Below are 16017 nucleotides of genomic sequence, written 5' to 3' on the forward strand. Positions count from 1 at the left end.
CTTGATATCATCAAGACAGGCAAGTAGTGGCTGCATTGAAGAGGCATGATTTCTCTTTAACGGAAAATACATTTGTGTGTCATCAGCATAACAATGACAAGAAAATGTCTCTGTGCACGCTTTAGGTACTAATAAAGTACTGCAGTACTAATTAATTGAAAACGGTACTATACTGCCTTTGAAAAATACCGGTATTTTCTTTTCATCCGCATGTTGCCGTGTGACGTACAGAGCGGAGGAGCATGTTGAGTGTGTCAGCGCGCATACACTCACAGAGCACACAAGCAGAAACACCGTGGGGAGGAAAAATGGCAAATAGAGGCAATTCTACTGGTTAATAAAGAGCGCGCGTGAAGCGTAATTTAAAGATGACGCTTTAAACACAAAAGTGCCGTGCTGCAAACCCTGCTTTAAAAACATGCCTCGCCAAAGGTAGCACAATTTAAGTATTACTAGGTAAACATTTTGATAACAATCATCGAGACTTGCACAATCAATCAATCAATGTTTATTTATGTAGCCCTAAATCACAAGTGTCTCAAAGGGCTGTACAAGCCACAACGACATCCTCGGTACAGAGCCCACATACGGGCAAGGAAAACTCACCCCAGTGGGACGTCAATGTGAATGACTATGAGAAACCTTGGAGAGGACCGCATATGTGGGTAACCCCCCCCCTTTAGGGGAGACCGAAAGCAATGGATGTCGAGGGGGTCTGACATAATATTGTGAAAGTCCAACACATCAGCGAAAGTCCAGTCCATGGTGGGGCCAGCAGGAACCATCCCGAGCGGAGACGGGTCAGCAGCGTAGAGATGTCCCCATCTGATGGACAGGCTAGCGGTCCACCCCGGAGCAGAGTAGAAAAGAAAAGAAAAGAAACGGCAGATCAACTGGTCTAAAAAGCGAGTCTATTTAAAGGCTAGAGTATACAAATGAGTTTTAAGATGAGACTTAAATGCTTCTACTGAGGTAGCATCTCTAACTTTTACCGGGAGGGCATTCCATAATATTGGAGCCCGAATAGAAAACGCTCTATAGCCCGCAGACTTTTTTTGGGCTCTGGGAATCACTAATAAGCCGGAGTTCTTTGAACGCAGATTTCTTGCCGGGACATATGGTACAATACAATCGGCAAGATAGGCAGGAGCTTGACCGTGTAGTATTTTATACGTAAGTAGTAAAACCAATGAGTTTAAAGGTTATCTAGTAATTAGCGCCACTGTTGTGCACAAATCGTTGACGAGCACACAGTTGCTTGGCTTGATGCCAAATATTAGCGGAGTCCAAACCGCCCATGTTGCGCAAACTAATACAAGTTAAATGACTGAAATTTGAAACAAATTTCTGCAATTTGTGTTTTATCTTTAACAATGTGTGTTTTACCCGCTACATCTGTGTACTTTTAACGATAGTATTGTTTTTAGTATTTACTAATGATTGTATTTTTCTTAAAGCATAGACCAAGAGTGGCAACCATAAATCATGAAGCATTTAATATATTGTAAATAAAACTTTATATTATATTTTAAACAAATCCTAGAGTAGGGAAGACTTTATGTAATACATCAAATTTTAAGTTGTTCTTTGAGTGCAACAAGAAAATCACATTGTGTTTAGTGCCTTTTAATTTTTATTTTAATCTTCTAAAATTGTATTTTGAGTGCAATAAGAACAATATGTTTAACGTATCTTCAAATTGTTTCTTAAAATGAAACACAATTTTTTTAACAATTCATGATCCTCTTTATTTTGAAAGTTATCGAAATACATTTTGGTACTGGTTCCGGTACCAAAATAGTATCGGGAAAACTCTAGTACGCTTCATTCATTAATTTTGTGTCCCAGCCATTTTGGGCTGTTCGTATTGAAAAGATTGAGGAAGTTGTCTTCGTACCACAGAAGGTTTTTAATTGTGATGAGAACAGACTTTTCTGGAATAAATATGCCAAAGCGGACTTACTTCACAGCGGAAGAGAAGACGACCTCTCTTCCAAAGCACACACATGGCCCCACCACCCAGCCACCTCCCTTCTCTCCCTCTGTCTGCTCATTTCTCTTTGCTGATTATATACTTGAGTGCATAATGCTTTTTAAAATGTTTATTATTGTAGCAATATGGCTGTGAAAGTTAAGGATTTTCGTAATTTCTGGTCGTTTGTGAGGGCACCAAAGGGACTTCTTGTGTGTGTGTGCGTGTGCACGCATTGGCAGAGCAGCACATACAGGACAGTTTAGCTTGTTGTTCTTGTTTTAGATTGTTAAAAAAGTAGTTGAGTTTGAGTTTATTTTGAACATGCAAGCATACAACATGATACATCACAATTTCCAGTTTCTCTTTTCAACATGTTCGAAAAGGAGTAGGAAGAAGCAGAGCTTATTTAATCCTACCCCTTTTCTTTACATAGCAGTTGCTAAAACTTTTTGTTCACTTCCTGTTCCCAATTTATTCACAATAAACTCCATAAGTAATCACAATAAAATAAATAAATAATAGTAATAATTTAATAATAATAATTGGTGAAGTAAGTCATATATATTAGTAAGTAAGTAACATTTATTTGTATAGCACCTTTCACAGACAAAAGCCACAAAACAGTTAGAATACGATACATTTTGCACAATATAAAAGGCCAATATAAATATATAAAGACAATATAAAAAGCACTATATAAAATAATATAAAAAATACAAAAAAAAGATAAAAAACGTAGCAGCCCAAGAGTAGCTAATTAAAAGCCTGAACAAATAAATGAGTCTTAAGTTTGCTTTTGAAGGTGTCAATCAGTGGCCTAGTGGTTAGAGTGTCCGCCCTGAGGTCGGTAGGTTGTGAGTTCAAACCCCGGCCGAGTCATACCAAAGACTATAAAAATGGGACCCATTACCTCCCTGCTTGGCAGTCAGCATCAAGGGTTGGAATTGGGGGTTAAATCACCAAAAATGATTCCCGGAGGCGGTACCGCTGCTGCCCACTGCTCCCCTCACCTCTCAGGGGGTGAACAAGGGGATGGGTCAAATGCAGAGGACAAATTTCACCACACCTAGTGTGTGTGTGACAATCATTGGTACTTTAACTTTAACTTTAACAGAGTCAATAGGGCACAATGAGGGCGGAAGTCAGTAAAGAGACAGTCGATCCATCACCTCCTTGTTATGTTTGTTTGATATACAGTGCTGTATTGTACTTTATATTGTGCTCAAAGTAGACAAACGGTCTATTATTTTAGCCTTTATTTTAGTTAAGGTTTGAAACCTTAACTAAAATAAGGACTTTTGTTGAGGCTGGAACCCATTATTCATATTTACATTGTTTCTTATGGAGAAATTTGCTTCACTACACAAACTTTTGGATTTGCGAACCCTGGTCAAGAACCAAAATCGAGGTTCCACTGAACTGGTTTTAACCCTGTGACACTGAAAGCAAACCAACACATTTTGTCTTTGTTTGTTGTGATGTATTGTGAAGTTCTCCTCACTTGTGCTGTTTTTGTTGTTGTTGATGTTGTACCGCTTTATAATCGTGACCGCACTAAGAAGATCATATTGTGCTTTTAGCTACTGACTGTCAGCACAATGCAGTGAAAGTAAATAACATGCATTATTGTGTCAACTCTGTTGTTCTGAACATTACGCTCACTCTGACACTCACTCCCCTTTCTTAAACCTTGTCTCCAACCATGTAGTGGAGGAACTCGTAGGACTGTCTGGACAAAGATGTAAGACTTAACGAATACAACATCCCCTTCCCCCTCCAGACACCATTCATCTTGTCACCTGTTCATTAAGCCTCTCTCCAACTGCACTACATCATCCACTAATCCATCACACGTGTCGTGTGCTGCAACTGTCAATTTGTGACACGGCCCATCTTGCTTCAACAGTAGGAGGCTGCAGTCTCAAAGTGAAGAAGAAGATGATGAAGAGGCAAGCATCCCTGTCAGAGCCTGGCCCAGTCAGTCGAGCCTCCACAGCAGCGATGACCCGTGAGTATCACGCACGCACACACACAATCCTAAAATAAGAGTCTGCACATAGTAACACGTGTGTTGACTTTGAAGCCTGCGAGAACGTCCCTCATCGTCAGCCAGTCAGACGAGTGCGGTGGTCAGCGAGCGTCTTCAGGAGCTGGTGCGCATGTTTAAAGAGAGGACGGAGAAGGCTAAAGAGAAACTCATAGATCCTGACAGCTCGGATGAGGACAGCGTCGTCCCCTGTGAGTGACACCGGACACTGTTTCCCAACCTTTAATGTGCCACACAGCACACATTTTACATTAGACAACAAAAATGTGCATCTACATGCATCGGTACTTCCCACTTTTCATATGATTTGGTTCATGACTGCCAAAGGTTTGCCCCGTTTTTTGTCTCGGTTATCATACAGCCAAACATTGCACCTGCGTGTCATTCGTTAGTGGCTAAGTCTTTTTTGAAAAATGGATGTAGGTTATTTTAAGAGTTGGGACAGGTTAAATCAGGGGTCTCAAACTCGTGGGCCATTATGCCATGCAGCGCCAGGGCCGGCCCGTGGCATAGGCCGTATAGGCAAATGCTAAGGGCGCTGTCCATCAGGGGGCGCCACGCCAGTGCCACAAATGTTGGAGAGAAAAAAAAAAAGAAAAAAAAAAGTTGGTACTATTATTTCTAAATACAAAAAATAATCCCACGTTAATTAAAATGCAAAGTAAAGCCTATTTAATAAAAATGTTATTTGTTACAACATTACACGTCCTCTCCCCCCACACGGTGCGCCCCTCCCTTCCCGTATCATGACTCTTTTTGGATGTCACCACATCAAAAAATCAACACAAGACGTCAAAACGGCCAAAACTGTCAGGTGCCCAGGGAAGAAAAAATAGAAAAGAAGAGGAGGAGAAACGAGAAAAAGACAGAGGTAGCAGGTAGGTAACGTTAGCCTACATGAAATTATTTGTCTGTTACAGAATGTGATAGTAACCTGGCTTTTTAGCATTAAGCTAATGTTACATGATTCGGCAATTGCTAATCAATAAATAGCTAGTTCTGTTTTAACGTTGGGTTAATATTGTGGAGGGGGCTAAATTGTTATGGAAAATAATAATGTAACGTTAGGTAATTACAGTACTCCCACCTTACATTCCTCAGGGACATTTGTATTAGATCTTTTAAGCAGGTGTTTTTTGTTTACATTGTTATTGCGTTCTGGTTAGCTAATGTTTGCCCTGCAGGTAATAGTCACTTTTCCACCCCTTTATATATTAGGTATAGTTGTAAGCCTAGTTGTTAAAGTGCACATCATTAATGTTAATTAAGCAATCTCACATGAGAGGGAATGCTGTTTTTTAATTTGAGCACTGCTGTGATTCGGTTAAAGATAATCATAACATAACATTCTCATATAATATATTATACTGTTACTTTGCATTCTGCTATTCAGCATTTCACTGTAATGATGACAATAAATTGAATCTAATCTTATTTGCATATCAGTTAACATCATACATATATCTCCTTGGTTTTTCATCTATATTATATCATTTCATTTTATTCCTGGAATCATATGTTTGTATTATTAGACTGTAATACTTCACTGCCGATGTGGGGGGGCGCCTCCTAAAATCTTGCCTAGGGCGCCAGATTGGTGAGGGCCGGGCCTGTGCAGCGCCATATTTTGTGTGTCCCTACATAACTTCATAGTTTTGTGTAATTGCTGCCCGCACTCTCTGAGTTCAGACATAAAAATGACAGCACAACAAACACATATTGGGCAACACAAAGAGCAACTTCCTGTAAGCAAGCTGAAGTGTCTCTAACCATCTCCAGGGGATCTCTACAGTGTCAAAATATTGCATTTTTACATTCAATTGTACATTTATAACTCTGGGGGAAAACTAAAGCTGCTGGCTCCAAGTAGTTAGAGAATGTAATCACGTGGTTAACACGTGATTCTGAAGTGAATACTTTGTGCGAGCCAGCCTCACCATGACACGATCACCAGCGGTCCCCAGGTAAATTGAGTACGAGACCCCTGCTTTCGATAGATACTGGCCACTGAGTCCTTTTAATCATTTAATGTGTGTGTTTTCTTTGTTCATAGAACGCACACAGAGTCATAAAAAACTTCATTACTGTGTACTGTCTACCAATCTATTGAGCACTGTGCTACCTGCATAATCAGCTGTTCACCCGATGAGGCATTCAAGCACACAGCGTAACTCTTGAGTGTTCCAACAATAGGCTTTTAGACAGTGTCTGTTCTTCTTTTAATTGTAAACGACTGCTAAATAATTCCACATAGGGCCAATGAAGGTTGTAAGTGCCAGGACTTTGATAAAGACGGTGATAAACACTATTGAATTCAATGTACCAATTACAGTACAATGGTAAAAAAAATCCTACAGTAATGAGAAATAAAAATGTTAATATTATTTTAAATGGTTAATTGCGTTATTATTATACATTACGATTAAATTACATTACAAACACTGTATCGTTTTTATCAATAATTATTTGGTTTAATGGCATGATGAATCCAATCCAATCCAATCCACTTTATTTATATAGCACATTTACACAACAAGAATGTTTCCAAAGTGCTGCACAGCCATGTTAAAAACAATATTAAAAACAATATTATGCTCCACCAATGACTGAATAAAAACAAAAAATAAATGAATAAAAAAACAATATAAAAACAATATAAAAAATAAATATGATTAAAAAAAACTATTTCAAAGGGTAAAACCAATTAAAACAGTAAAATAGAAATCAAAATTTATAAAAAAAACACAGAGGACAGAAGACCACACAACTCACGTAGTGTTAAAAGCCAAAGAATAAAAGTGGGTCTTAAGACGAGACTTAAAACACTCCACTGTGGAAGCAGTTTGAACATGGAGGGGCAGGGTGTTCCAGAGCTTAGGGCCGACCACAGAGAAGGCCCTGTCTCCCCTGGTTTTAAGTCTCGTCCTGGGCACCATGAGCTGGAGCTGGCTCTCGGACCTCAGAGCGCGCGCAGGAGTGTAAATTTGGATGAGGTCCGAGATATACTGAGGTGCCAGTCCAGGTAAAGCTTTAAAAACAAACAGCAAGGTTTTAAAATCAATTCTAAAATGAACAGAGAGCCAGTGCAAACTCTGAAGAATTGGGGTTATATGCTCGCGTTTCCTGGCCCCGATGAAGACAAAAGCTCTGAGTCTGTCTGCATTAAACCAAACATTTTTTAAAGTAAATTATTGCATATTGTTCTAATGTGTGGCACCTTTAGACAATAATATGTTGATTGACAATCTAAAAGTAAAATGTCTTCAATCACTCGTTATTTTTGCAATTTTATGCATTTGTATGTATAAGATATCTATCCATCCATTTTTACATCCATACTGCTTGTCCCTCTCGGAGTCGCGGGGGTGGCTGTAGCCTATCCCAGCTGCATAAAAATTGTATACTGTATATATATATATATACTGTATATATTTATACACAAAGAAACAACCACATTGCTGCAGTGTCTGGTGCATGACAAAAACACATATTGATAATTATGGAGAAATTGAACAACTGATGAATCAATTGTTATCCTAATGTGTCATACTTAGCTGATTGATGCCACCCATAGGAAATGCCATAGCATGGAAGTAGGTCACGAGTGGAGACTGAATCAATAGTGCTTCTGCTAGTTGCGGGCAAGTACTGCGCTCCCATGCCGCATAAATTGCTTCCATTAATCCTGTGATTCCCAACCACTGTGTATTAGTGCACCGTGAGAGATCAACAGGTGTAGTTAAAATGTATATGATACCTTTGTTCATCTATCAATGCAGTGTTTTCCACACATTCATTTATTTGTGGCGGCTCGCCACGAAAGAATTAAGGCCGCCACAAAAAAAAAAGTTTTATTTTTTTTATTTTTTTAAATTTTTTTTTTGATTTTTTTTTTTTTGTTTTTTTTTTTGTGTGTGTCCTGTCAAGCTTCTCAGGCAAATCATATAGTTGATGTAGATGCCCATATCGGCTGTTCAGATTTACTTTACAAAAGAGAAGTGTAGGATCAAGATTTTTGGAGCTCTTTGTTCAGTGGATCAGATGTTTGATGTGTCTATCTACCACCACTACTGTTTTCTGTTTATTTGTTACTGACTGTGGCAGGACACCTCTGCCTCTGTTTCACTTTATGTTGCTGGTAAATAATATGGTTGTAGTAGTAGGCTAAAGTTAAATTATTTAGTATGCACTAATTAAAGGGGCAGAGCTTTAAGAGACATTTTAGCTTTTATATTTTTACAAGATATATTTTTTGTAAGAACCACAATTAATAAATATATTTCAGGGAATAACTTATTGTTCAAATCTGTATATAAATATGTACATAAAGTGTTGTAATTATATTGTAAAATGGATGGATGGATGGATGGACGGACGTTTAAAACAAAACTGTTATTATTAAATAGTAAGTATACATTTTTTGAGCCTTTTTAGAGAAAATAATATCATTGTAGTATATTATGCAAATTACTCGATGATGTCATGGTGACCACGCCCATAGTCACGCCCCCACCGCCACAGGTATCTTGGCAGTTTATGGGAAACACTGCAGTGCCAGTGATGTATAGTGAAAGACAGGGCAATTAAACAGTATTTCACAAGATGGCAGAAGGTACATAATTGTCCTGTGTATCCTGTGAGATTTTTCCACTGTAAAATATGTGCCTCCATTCAAAAAAGTTAGGAAACATTGTCTTATTCCATAATTCTCCTTCGTACTGTAGGACTTTCCCATTGATTAGGTTTGTTTACTGATTCTAATGCAAGAATGAGGGTTATTGCAGGAAGGGGTTTTAAGCAAAGAAGGCCAGACCCCAAAGACAAGGTCCAGCATAAGCAGTCGTGCCTTCTTCATACAACCTTCCTCATGACCTGTGACCTTTCAGCAGCTCCTCCTCAAGCCACAGCACCGCAACCTGCCCCTGCTCCTGAGCCCCTGGACGAGGACGAGGAGCCACCTGGTCCGTCGGTAGGAAAAGGAGAGAGTGAGGCAGAGGAGAAGTCGAGGCCCAAGGTGAAATCCCATCGATGGATACCAGCCTGTGTGCACTACCGCTTCCCTGCCAGCATCGACCCTTTCACCAGTGAGCACGCTGCCCTCCCTTCCCCTTCCACCTTCCCTCGCCACCATCCTCATACACAAATAGCATGCTTTAGCTTAGCACAAGCAGCAACTCAGACCAAATCTTATTGTCTCGCTCATCTTCACTCCCTCCATCCGCTTATCCCCAGATCTGATGTACGTGTTGTGGATGTTCCTGGTGTCTTTGGCGTGGAACTGGAACGTGTGGTTCATCCCAGTTCGCTGGGCCTTCCCCTACCAGACGGCAGACAATATTTACTACTGGCTGCTGACCGACTACCTCTGCGACCTCATTTACATCCTGGACATCACCATCTTCCAACCGCGCCTGCAGTTTGTCCATGGAGGGGACATAGTCGTGAGTGCCAAAGATATCTTTTTTTTATATATACACTACCGTTCAAAAGTTTGGGGTCACATTGAAATGTCCTTATTTTTGAAGGAAAAGCACTGTACTTTTCAATGAAGATAACTTTAAACTAGTCTTAACTTTAAAGAAATACACTCTATACATTGCTAATATGGTAAATGACTATTCTAGCTGCAAATGTCTGGTTTTTGGTGCAATATCTACATAGGTGTATAGAGGCCCATTTCCAGCAACTATCACTCCAGTGTTCTAATGGTACAATGTGTTTGCTCATTGGCTCAGAAGGCTAATTGACGATTAGAAAACCCTTGTGCAATCATGTTCACACACCTGAAAACAGTTTAGCTCGTTACAGAAGCTACAAAGCTGACCTTCCTTTGAGCAGATTGAGTTTCTGGAGCATCACATTTGTGGGGTCAATTAAACGCTCAAAATGGCCAGAAAAAGAGAACTTTCATCTGAAACTCGACAGTCTATTCTTGTTCTTAGAAATGAAGGCTATTCCACAAAATTGTTTGGGTGACCCCAAACTTTTGAACGGTAGTGTACATGAGAATTATTTATGAGATGTGTTTTTTTCCACAGTGTGACAAGAAAGAAATGAGAAAGAATTACATGAAAACTAAACGTTTCAAGGTGAGTAGTAGAAGTTTAGTAGTCTACTTCTAATGTTTATCGACAAACAGGGTGTACAATCTATTGCAGAAAGATGACAGCATATGGAGGCCACATTAATATGATAATTATGTAAATAATGAATACATTTATTCTAAATTTTTTCTTTATTTATTTTTTTACATTATACAACCAGTCCAGTGTAGGTTGAGCTATGCCAAGCTGGTAAATGTATTTTAACAATGTGATGTTTTGTACAAACATTCAATATTTTATCTTTCTTCTTTGGTTCAAACCCTCCTTGATAATGTTTAATTTTATGTATGGAATATTTACCAAAGGAAGGAAATACAAATGCCGCTCCTTTGGCACCCTTTATCTATAGAGAAGGGGCTTACACATTGGCAGATTATTGTACAGTTGTCCCCCATTTATCGCGGCTAATTGGTTTCAGGCCTGACTGTGGTAAACACATTTCCACGAAGTAGGATTATTATTAATAATAAATCAAATATTTTCAGTTAAAGCAAAAACATTTTTACATCTATCTAAATAATAAAAAAATAACATTATTAGAGACCTGTAAATATGAAATAACACCAATATAATCACCTTTTTACCCAATATAGTAGCCTTGAGTGTATTCTACTGTAGATTACTGTACTCACTTCTAAGCTAGACCAGTGGTTCTCAAATGGGGGTACGCGTACCCCTGGGGGTACTTGAAGGTATGCCAAGGGGTACGTGAGAATTTTTAAAAATGTCTGTCAAAAAGAACTGTGAAAAGAAATGCAAAAATGCAATATTCAGTGTTGACAGCTAGATTTTTTGTGGACATGTTCCATAAATATTGATGTTAAAGATTTCTTTTTTTGTGAAGAAATGTTTAGAATTAAGTTCATGAATCCAAATGGATCTCTATTACAATCCCCAAAGAGGGCACTGTAAGTTGGTGATTACTTCTATGTGTAGAAATATTTATTTATAATTGAATCACTTGTTTATATTTCAACAAGTTTTTAGTTATTTTTATATCTTTTTTTCCCAAATAGTTCAAGAAAGACCACAACAAATGAGCAATATTTTGCACTGTTATACAATTTAATAAATCAGAAACTGATGACATAGTGCTGTATTTTACTTCTTTATCTCTTTTTTTCAACCAAAAATGCTTTGCTCTGATTAGGGGGTACTTGAATTAAAAAAAATGTTCACAGGGGGTACATCACTGAAAAAAGGTTGAGAACCACTGAGCTAGACGACCCTCCATGCATATGTTGTGGTCGTCGCCTGGCCATTAAAACATAGCCACAACAAGAAAATACAGTACTTTGTCACATCCTGGAGAATTCCTGTAAGTTAGGCTTTGAGTCCTGAAACCAGGGACATGTGTTGTTCTGACAAAAGTTGGTCAGCTTGACAGTGTTGTTATCGCTCTGTGTAGTGTAATTAATGCATGTCTCTCTCTACTTTGCTTTTATTTTATTTTATATGCATTACCCTTATCAAGAAGCATTGAGGTATCACCATCTTTCTTTTCAGTTCGACGTTGCCAGTCTTGCTCCGCTGGAGCTCTTCTATTTCAAAACTGGCATCAACCCTCTTCTACGGTTGCCTAGGTTACTCAAGGTGAGCTTTGCCATTTAACGTTTACAGTTTAAAAAATGGCTTACCGATAGCAACGTTACAAGAGTAATGGTCACACTCCATCACAGGCATCACCAGGCACGTGCACAGATAGACCCCTAGTGCTGCTCAAAAGTGGAACCCTTTTTATAAATGAATTTACATAAAAATTACGATCCGTCATCAATTCCCTCGGATATGTTTTGATATCTGATGGGCATACACTACCGTTCAAAAGTTTGGGGTCACCCAAACAATTTTGTGGAATAGCCTTCATTTCTAAGAACAAGAATAGACTGTCGAGTTTCAGATGAAAGTTCTCTTTTTCCGGCCATTTTGAGCGTTTAATTGACCCCACAAATGTGATGCTCCAGAAACTCAATCTGCTCAAAGGAAGGTCAGTTTTGTAGCTTTTGTAACGAGCTAAACTGTTTTCAGATGTGTGAACATGATTGCACAAGGGTTTTCTAACCATCAATTAGCCTTCTGAGCCAATGAGCAAACACATTGTACCATTAGAACACTGGAGTGATAGTTGCTGGAAATGGGCCTCTATACACCTATGTAGATATTGCACCAAAAACCAGACATTTGCAGCTAGAATACTCATTTAGCACATTAGCAATGTATAGAGTGTATTTCTTTCAAGTTAAGACTAGTTTAAAGTTATCTTCATTGAAAAGTACAGTGCTTTTCCTTCAAAAATAAGGACATTTCAATGTGACCCCAAACTTTTAAACGGTAGTGTATATTTGAGTTCGAGTTAGAATTCCTTCCCAAACTGCTTGAGGGCAGCCTTCTCCCCCTCCTCCTGTAGTGTTTAGTGTCAACGCAAACATCTGCAGCCTACGGTGCGTCGCCTGTGGCACGCAGCATCAGACAGACAGGAAATAACAATGTTTATATACCGTAATCCCCTGATGTTGTTTGACGCTAAATAAACCACAACATTACGCTAACAACATTATGTTTGACGTTTCCTAAACAAAATGAAGCAGCAACTCAGAGCCTTGTCCAGCTCGAAAGAGGGCATACCCGTCAATATTTGCATTTCAATATAAGGGACATTTCCATGCAGGAATCCACACAGATTGACCGTTAGTAATAACATTTGATGAATAATTCTGTCTGAGCGCCCACACCGCCAAAACGTCTGTGCACGTGGCTGCATGACCCCGACAGTAAGATCAGCGTCAACACAATTCTCAAGCATTTCTGTATCGATGCTTCAACAGATCAACTCATTCTTTGAATTCAACGAGCGCTTAGAGGCAATCTTGACCAAAGCCTACGTTTACAGGTATGCTGCCAAGGATGCAATATGGTGGAACAAACTTATATTTCTTCAGAATTCAACCAAAATGGTCGTCCTTGTCACACATAACGCGCTGGGATGTGTCCTTCAGGGTGATCCGTACCACCACGTATCTTCTCTACTGCCTCCACTGTAACGCCTGCCTTTACTACTGGGGCTCTGCCTACAATGGACTGGGCTCCACTAAGTGGGTGTACGACGGCAAAGGCAACAGGTTGGTGCAACAATCACATTTAGTTTTTGGCTTTGTGTGCGTCATTGTAATGCGGTTTTCAACAGAACTCAATGATGGCTGTGTGATAATCTCTCTGGTTGCCAGTTGTGCTGAGGTGAAAGTACACACCGCCTTCTGTGTTGTGTCCTCCCTCACCACAGTTACATCCGTTGTTACTACTTTGCGGTGAAGACGCTTATCACCATCGGGGGGTTGCCAGATCCCACCACCCTGTTTGAGATCGTCTTCCAACTCATCAACTACTTTGTGGGAGTCTTCGCCTTTTCCATCATGATTGGCCAAGTATGTTTTCAAATAAACCAGTGCTGGTAATGAATTAGAGACACAGATATACATAATCGATGCATTTTTCTCAGATGCGTGATGTTGTTGGCGCAGCCACAGCGAGTCAGACCTACTACCGCACCTGTATGGACAACACCATTAAATACATGTCTTCGTATCGCATCCCCAAGGATGTCCAAAACCGCGTCAAAACATGGTACAACTACACCTGGCAATCACAAGGCATGCTGGGTAAGTTGGTAAACGGATTTGACCTTCAAGTTGAACAGTCAAGTGCTGCAGGTTACAAGTGTTGATGTTTTTCTAACCTTTCTGGACTTCTATTGACCTGTGGCTCTGTTTGAGTTGTGGCATTATTTGGACAATATTCACATGATTCAACAACAGATTGTTTTTCAAACTTGCCATTTTAGACATAGATGTACTGTATACAGCAGGCCTGGGAAATTATTTTGACTCGGGGGGCCAAATTTAGAGAAAAAAATATGTCTGGGGGCCGATATATCTATTTTTAGGAAAACTAATACAAAACCTCACAATAAAGTCTGATTGAATGCTAAAAAGGTTATGACAGACCGCCTTAAAAACGGAATGGAATTTACTTTTTTTCTATTTTTTTATTTATTTTACTTAGCCTTTATTTAACCAGGTAATATCCCATTGAGATCAAAGATCTCTTTTCCAAGGGAGACCTGGCCAAGAGGGCAGCAGCAAGGTTACGTTAAAAAACAGTAAACAACACATAAAACATCACATTTACAACATTAAAACTTGCTCACATAACACATGTGCATACAGACAAGGTAGACTGCAATCCGGACGGCGTGGCGAAGTTGGTAGAGTGGCCGTGCCAGCAATCGGAAGGTTGCTGGTTACCGGGGTTCAATCCCCACCTTCTACCATCCTAGTCACGTCCGTTGTGTCCTTGGGCAAGACACTTCACCCTTGCTCCTGATGGCTGCTGGTTAGCGCCTTGCATGGCAGCTCCCGCCATCAGTGTGTGAATGTGTGTGGGAATGTGGAAATACTGTCAAAGCGCTTTGAGTACCTTGAAGGTAGAAAAGCGCTATACAAGTATAACCCATTTATCATTTATAATCCTTTCACAGAAGCTTTAAACTCATTCAATGTAACAAGGGTTTGAAGTTTAATATTCGATCGTAGGTTATTCCAAGCCTTCGGTGCTGAAAACCTAAATGCTTTCTTGCCCAGTTCAGTTCTTACTTTGGGGACGACAAATTGCAGAACATTCATTGAACGAAGATTGTGACTTCCTTGTTTGTTTGTTAAAAGACAAGACAGATAAGATGGAGTGATACCCAGAATGGTTTTGTAGATGAAAACATACCAATGATTGAGGCGTCGAGCACATAAAGATGTCCAGTTAACCATTGAGTATAATACGCAATGGTGAGTAAGGGGAGCGCAGTTGGTGATGAATCTCAGTGCCCCGTGGTACACACTATCCAGCTTGTGGAGACAACCAGCAGTAGCATTTATGAACGATAAAACCTTGGATATTGAGAACATATGAACGTTACACCCCCTCTCAATCGACATATTTTACAATCAAGCCAAATGCAACAAAAATGCAACAAACACAGCGAAATATGAACGTGAAGGGTAAAAAAACCAAAAAATAAACAATCTGATATACCGTGTGTGATATATCACTAAGCTTTAGAACTTTCTTGTAAAAATCTCCTTCCACGTCTGTCCCTGACACCCACATTTCAGGCTACCGCTGTGGAAACGCTACCCACCCACACTGCTTGGTGCCTCGTCTGACCTGCTGTGACGTACAAACCCCGTTTCCATATGAGTTGGGAAATTGTGTTAGATGTAAATATAAACGGAATACAATGTTTTGCAAATCATTTTCAACCCATACTCAGTTGAATATGCTACAAAGACAACATATTTGATGTTCAAACTGATAAACTTGTTTTTTTTTTTGCAAATAATCATTTACTTTAGAATTTGATGCCAGGAACACGTGGCAAAGAAGTTGGGAAAGGTGGCAATAAATACTGATAAAGTTGAGGAATGCTCATCAAACACTTATTTGGAACATCCCACAGGTGTGCAGGCAAATTGGGAACAGGTGGGTGCCATGATTGGGTATAAAAGTAGATTCCATGAAATGCTCAGTCATTCACAAACAAGGATGGGGCGAGGGTCACCACTTTGTCAACAAATGTGTGAGCAAATTGTTGAACAGTTTAAGAAAAACCTTTCTCAACCAGCTATTGCAAGGAATTTAGGGATTTCACCATCTACGCTCCGTAATATCATCAAAGAGTTCAGAATATCTGGAGAAATCACTGCACGTAAGCAGCTAAGCCCGTGACCTTCGATCCCTCAGGCTGTACTGCATCAACACGCGACATCAGTGTGTAAAGGATATCACCACATGGGCTCAGGAACACTTCAGAAACCCACTGTCAGTAACTACAGTTGGTCGCT

General features: G+C 39.6%; 1 protein-coding gene across 1 annotated transcript in view; it reads left to right on the forward strand.

The window, feature by feature from the left end:
* LOC133641713 (cyclic nucleotide-gated cation channel beta-3-like) overlaps nucleotides 1-16017 on the forward strand; it is a 68929-nt gene that overhangs the window by 41215 nt on the left and 11697 nt on the right. Inside the window, exons 24-33 of the mRNA XM_062035656.1 lie at nucleotides 3882-3983; nucleotides 4059-4213; nucleotides 8912-9106; nucleotides 9255-9463; nucleotides 10061-10111; nucleotides 11633-11719; nucleotides 12952-13016; nucleotides 13123-13245; nucleotides 13407-13548; nucleotides 13623-13782. Of these exons, the coding sequence (XP_061891640.1) occupies nucleotides 3882-3983; nucleotides 4059-4213; nucleotides 8912-9106; nucleotides 9255-9463; nucleotides 10061-10111; nucleotides 11633-11719; nucleotides 12952-13016; nucleotides 13123-13245; nucleotides 13407-13548; nucleotides 13623-13782 (1289 nt within the window). The remainder of the gene's footprint in view (nucleotides 1-3881; nucleotides 3984-4058; nucleotides 4214-8911; nucleotides 9107-9254; nucleotides 9464-10060; nucleotides 10112-11632; nucleotides 11720-12951; nucleotides 13017-13122; nucleotides 13246-13406; nucleotides 13549-13622; nucleotides 13783-16017) is intronic.

This window comes from Entelurus aequoreus, linkage group LG24, assembly GCF_033978785.1.
Source record: "Entelurus aequoreus isolate RoL-2023_Sb linkage group LG24, RoL_Eaeq_v1.1, whole genome shotgun sequence".
Classification (NCBI taxonomy): Eukaryota; Metazoa; Chordata; class Actinopteri; order Syngnathiformes; family Syngnathidae; genus Entelurus; species Entelurus aequoreus.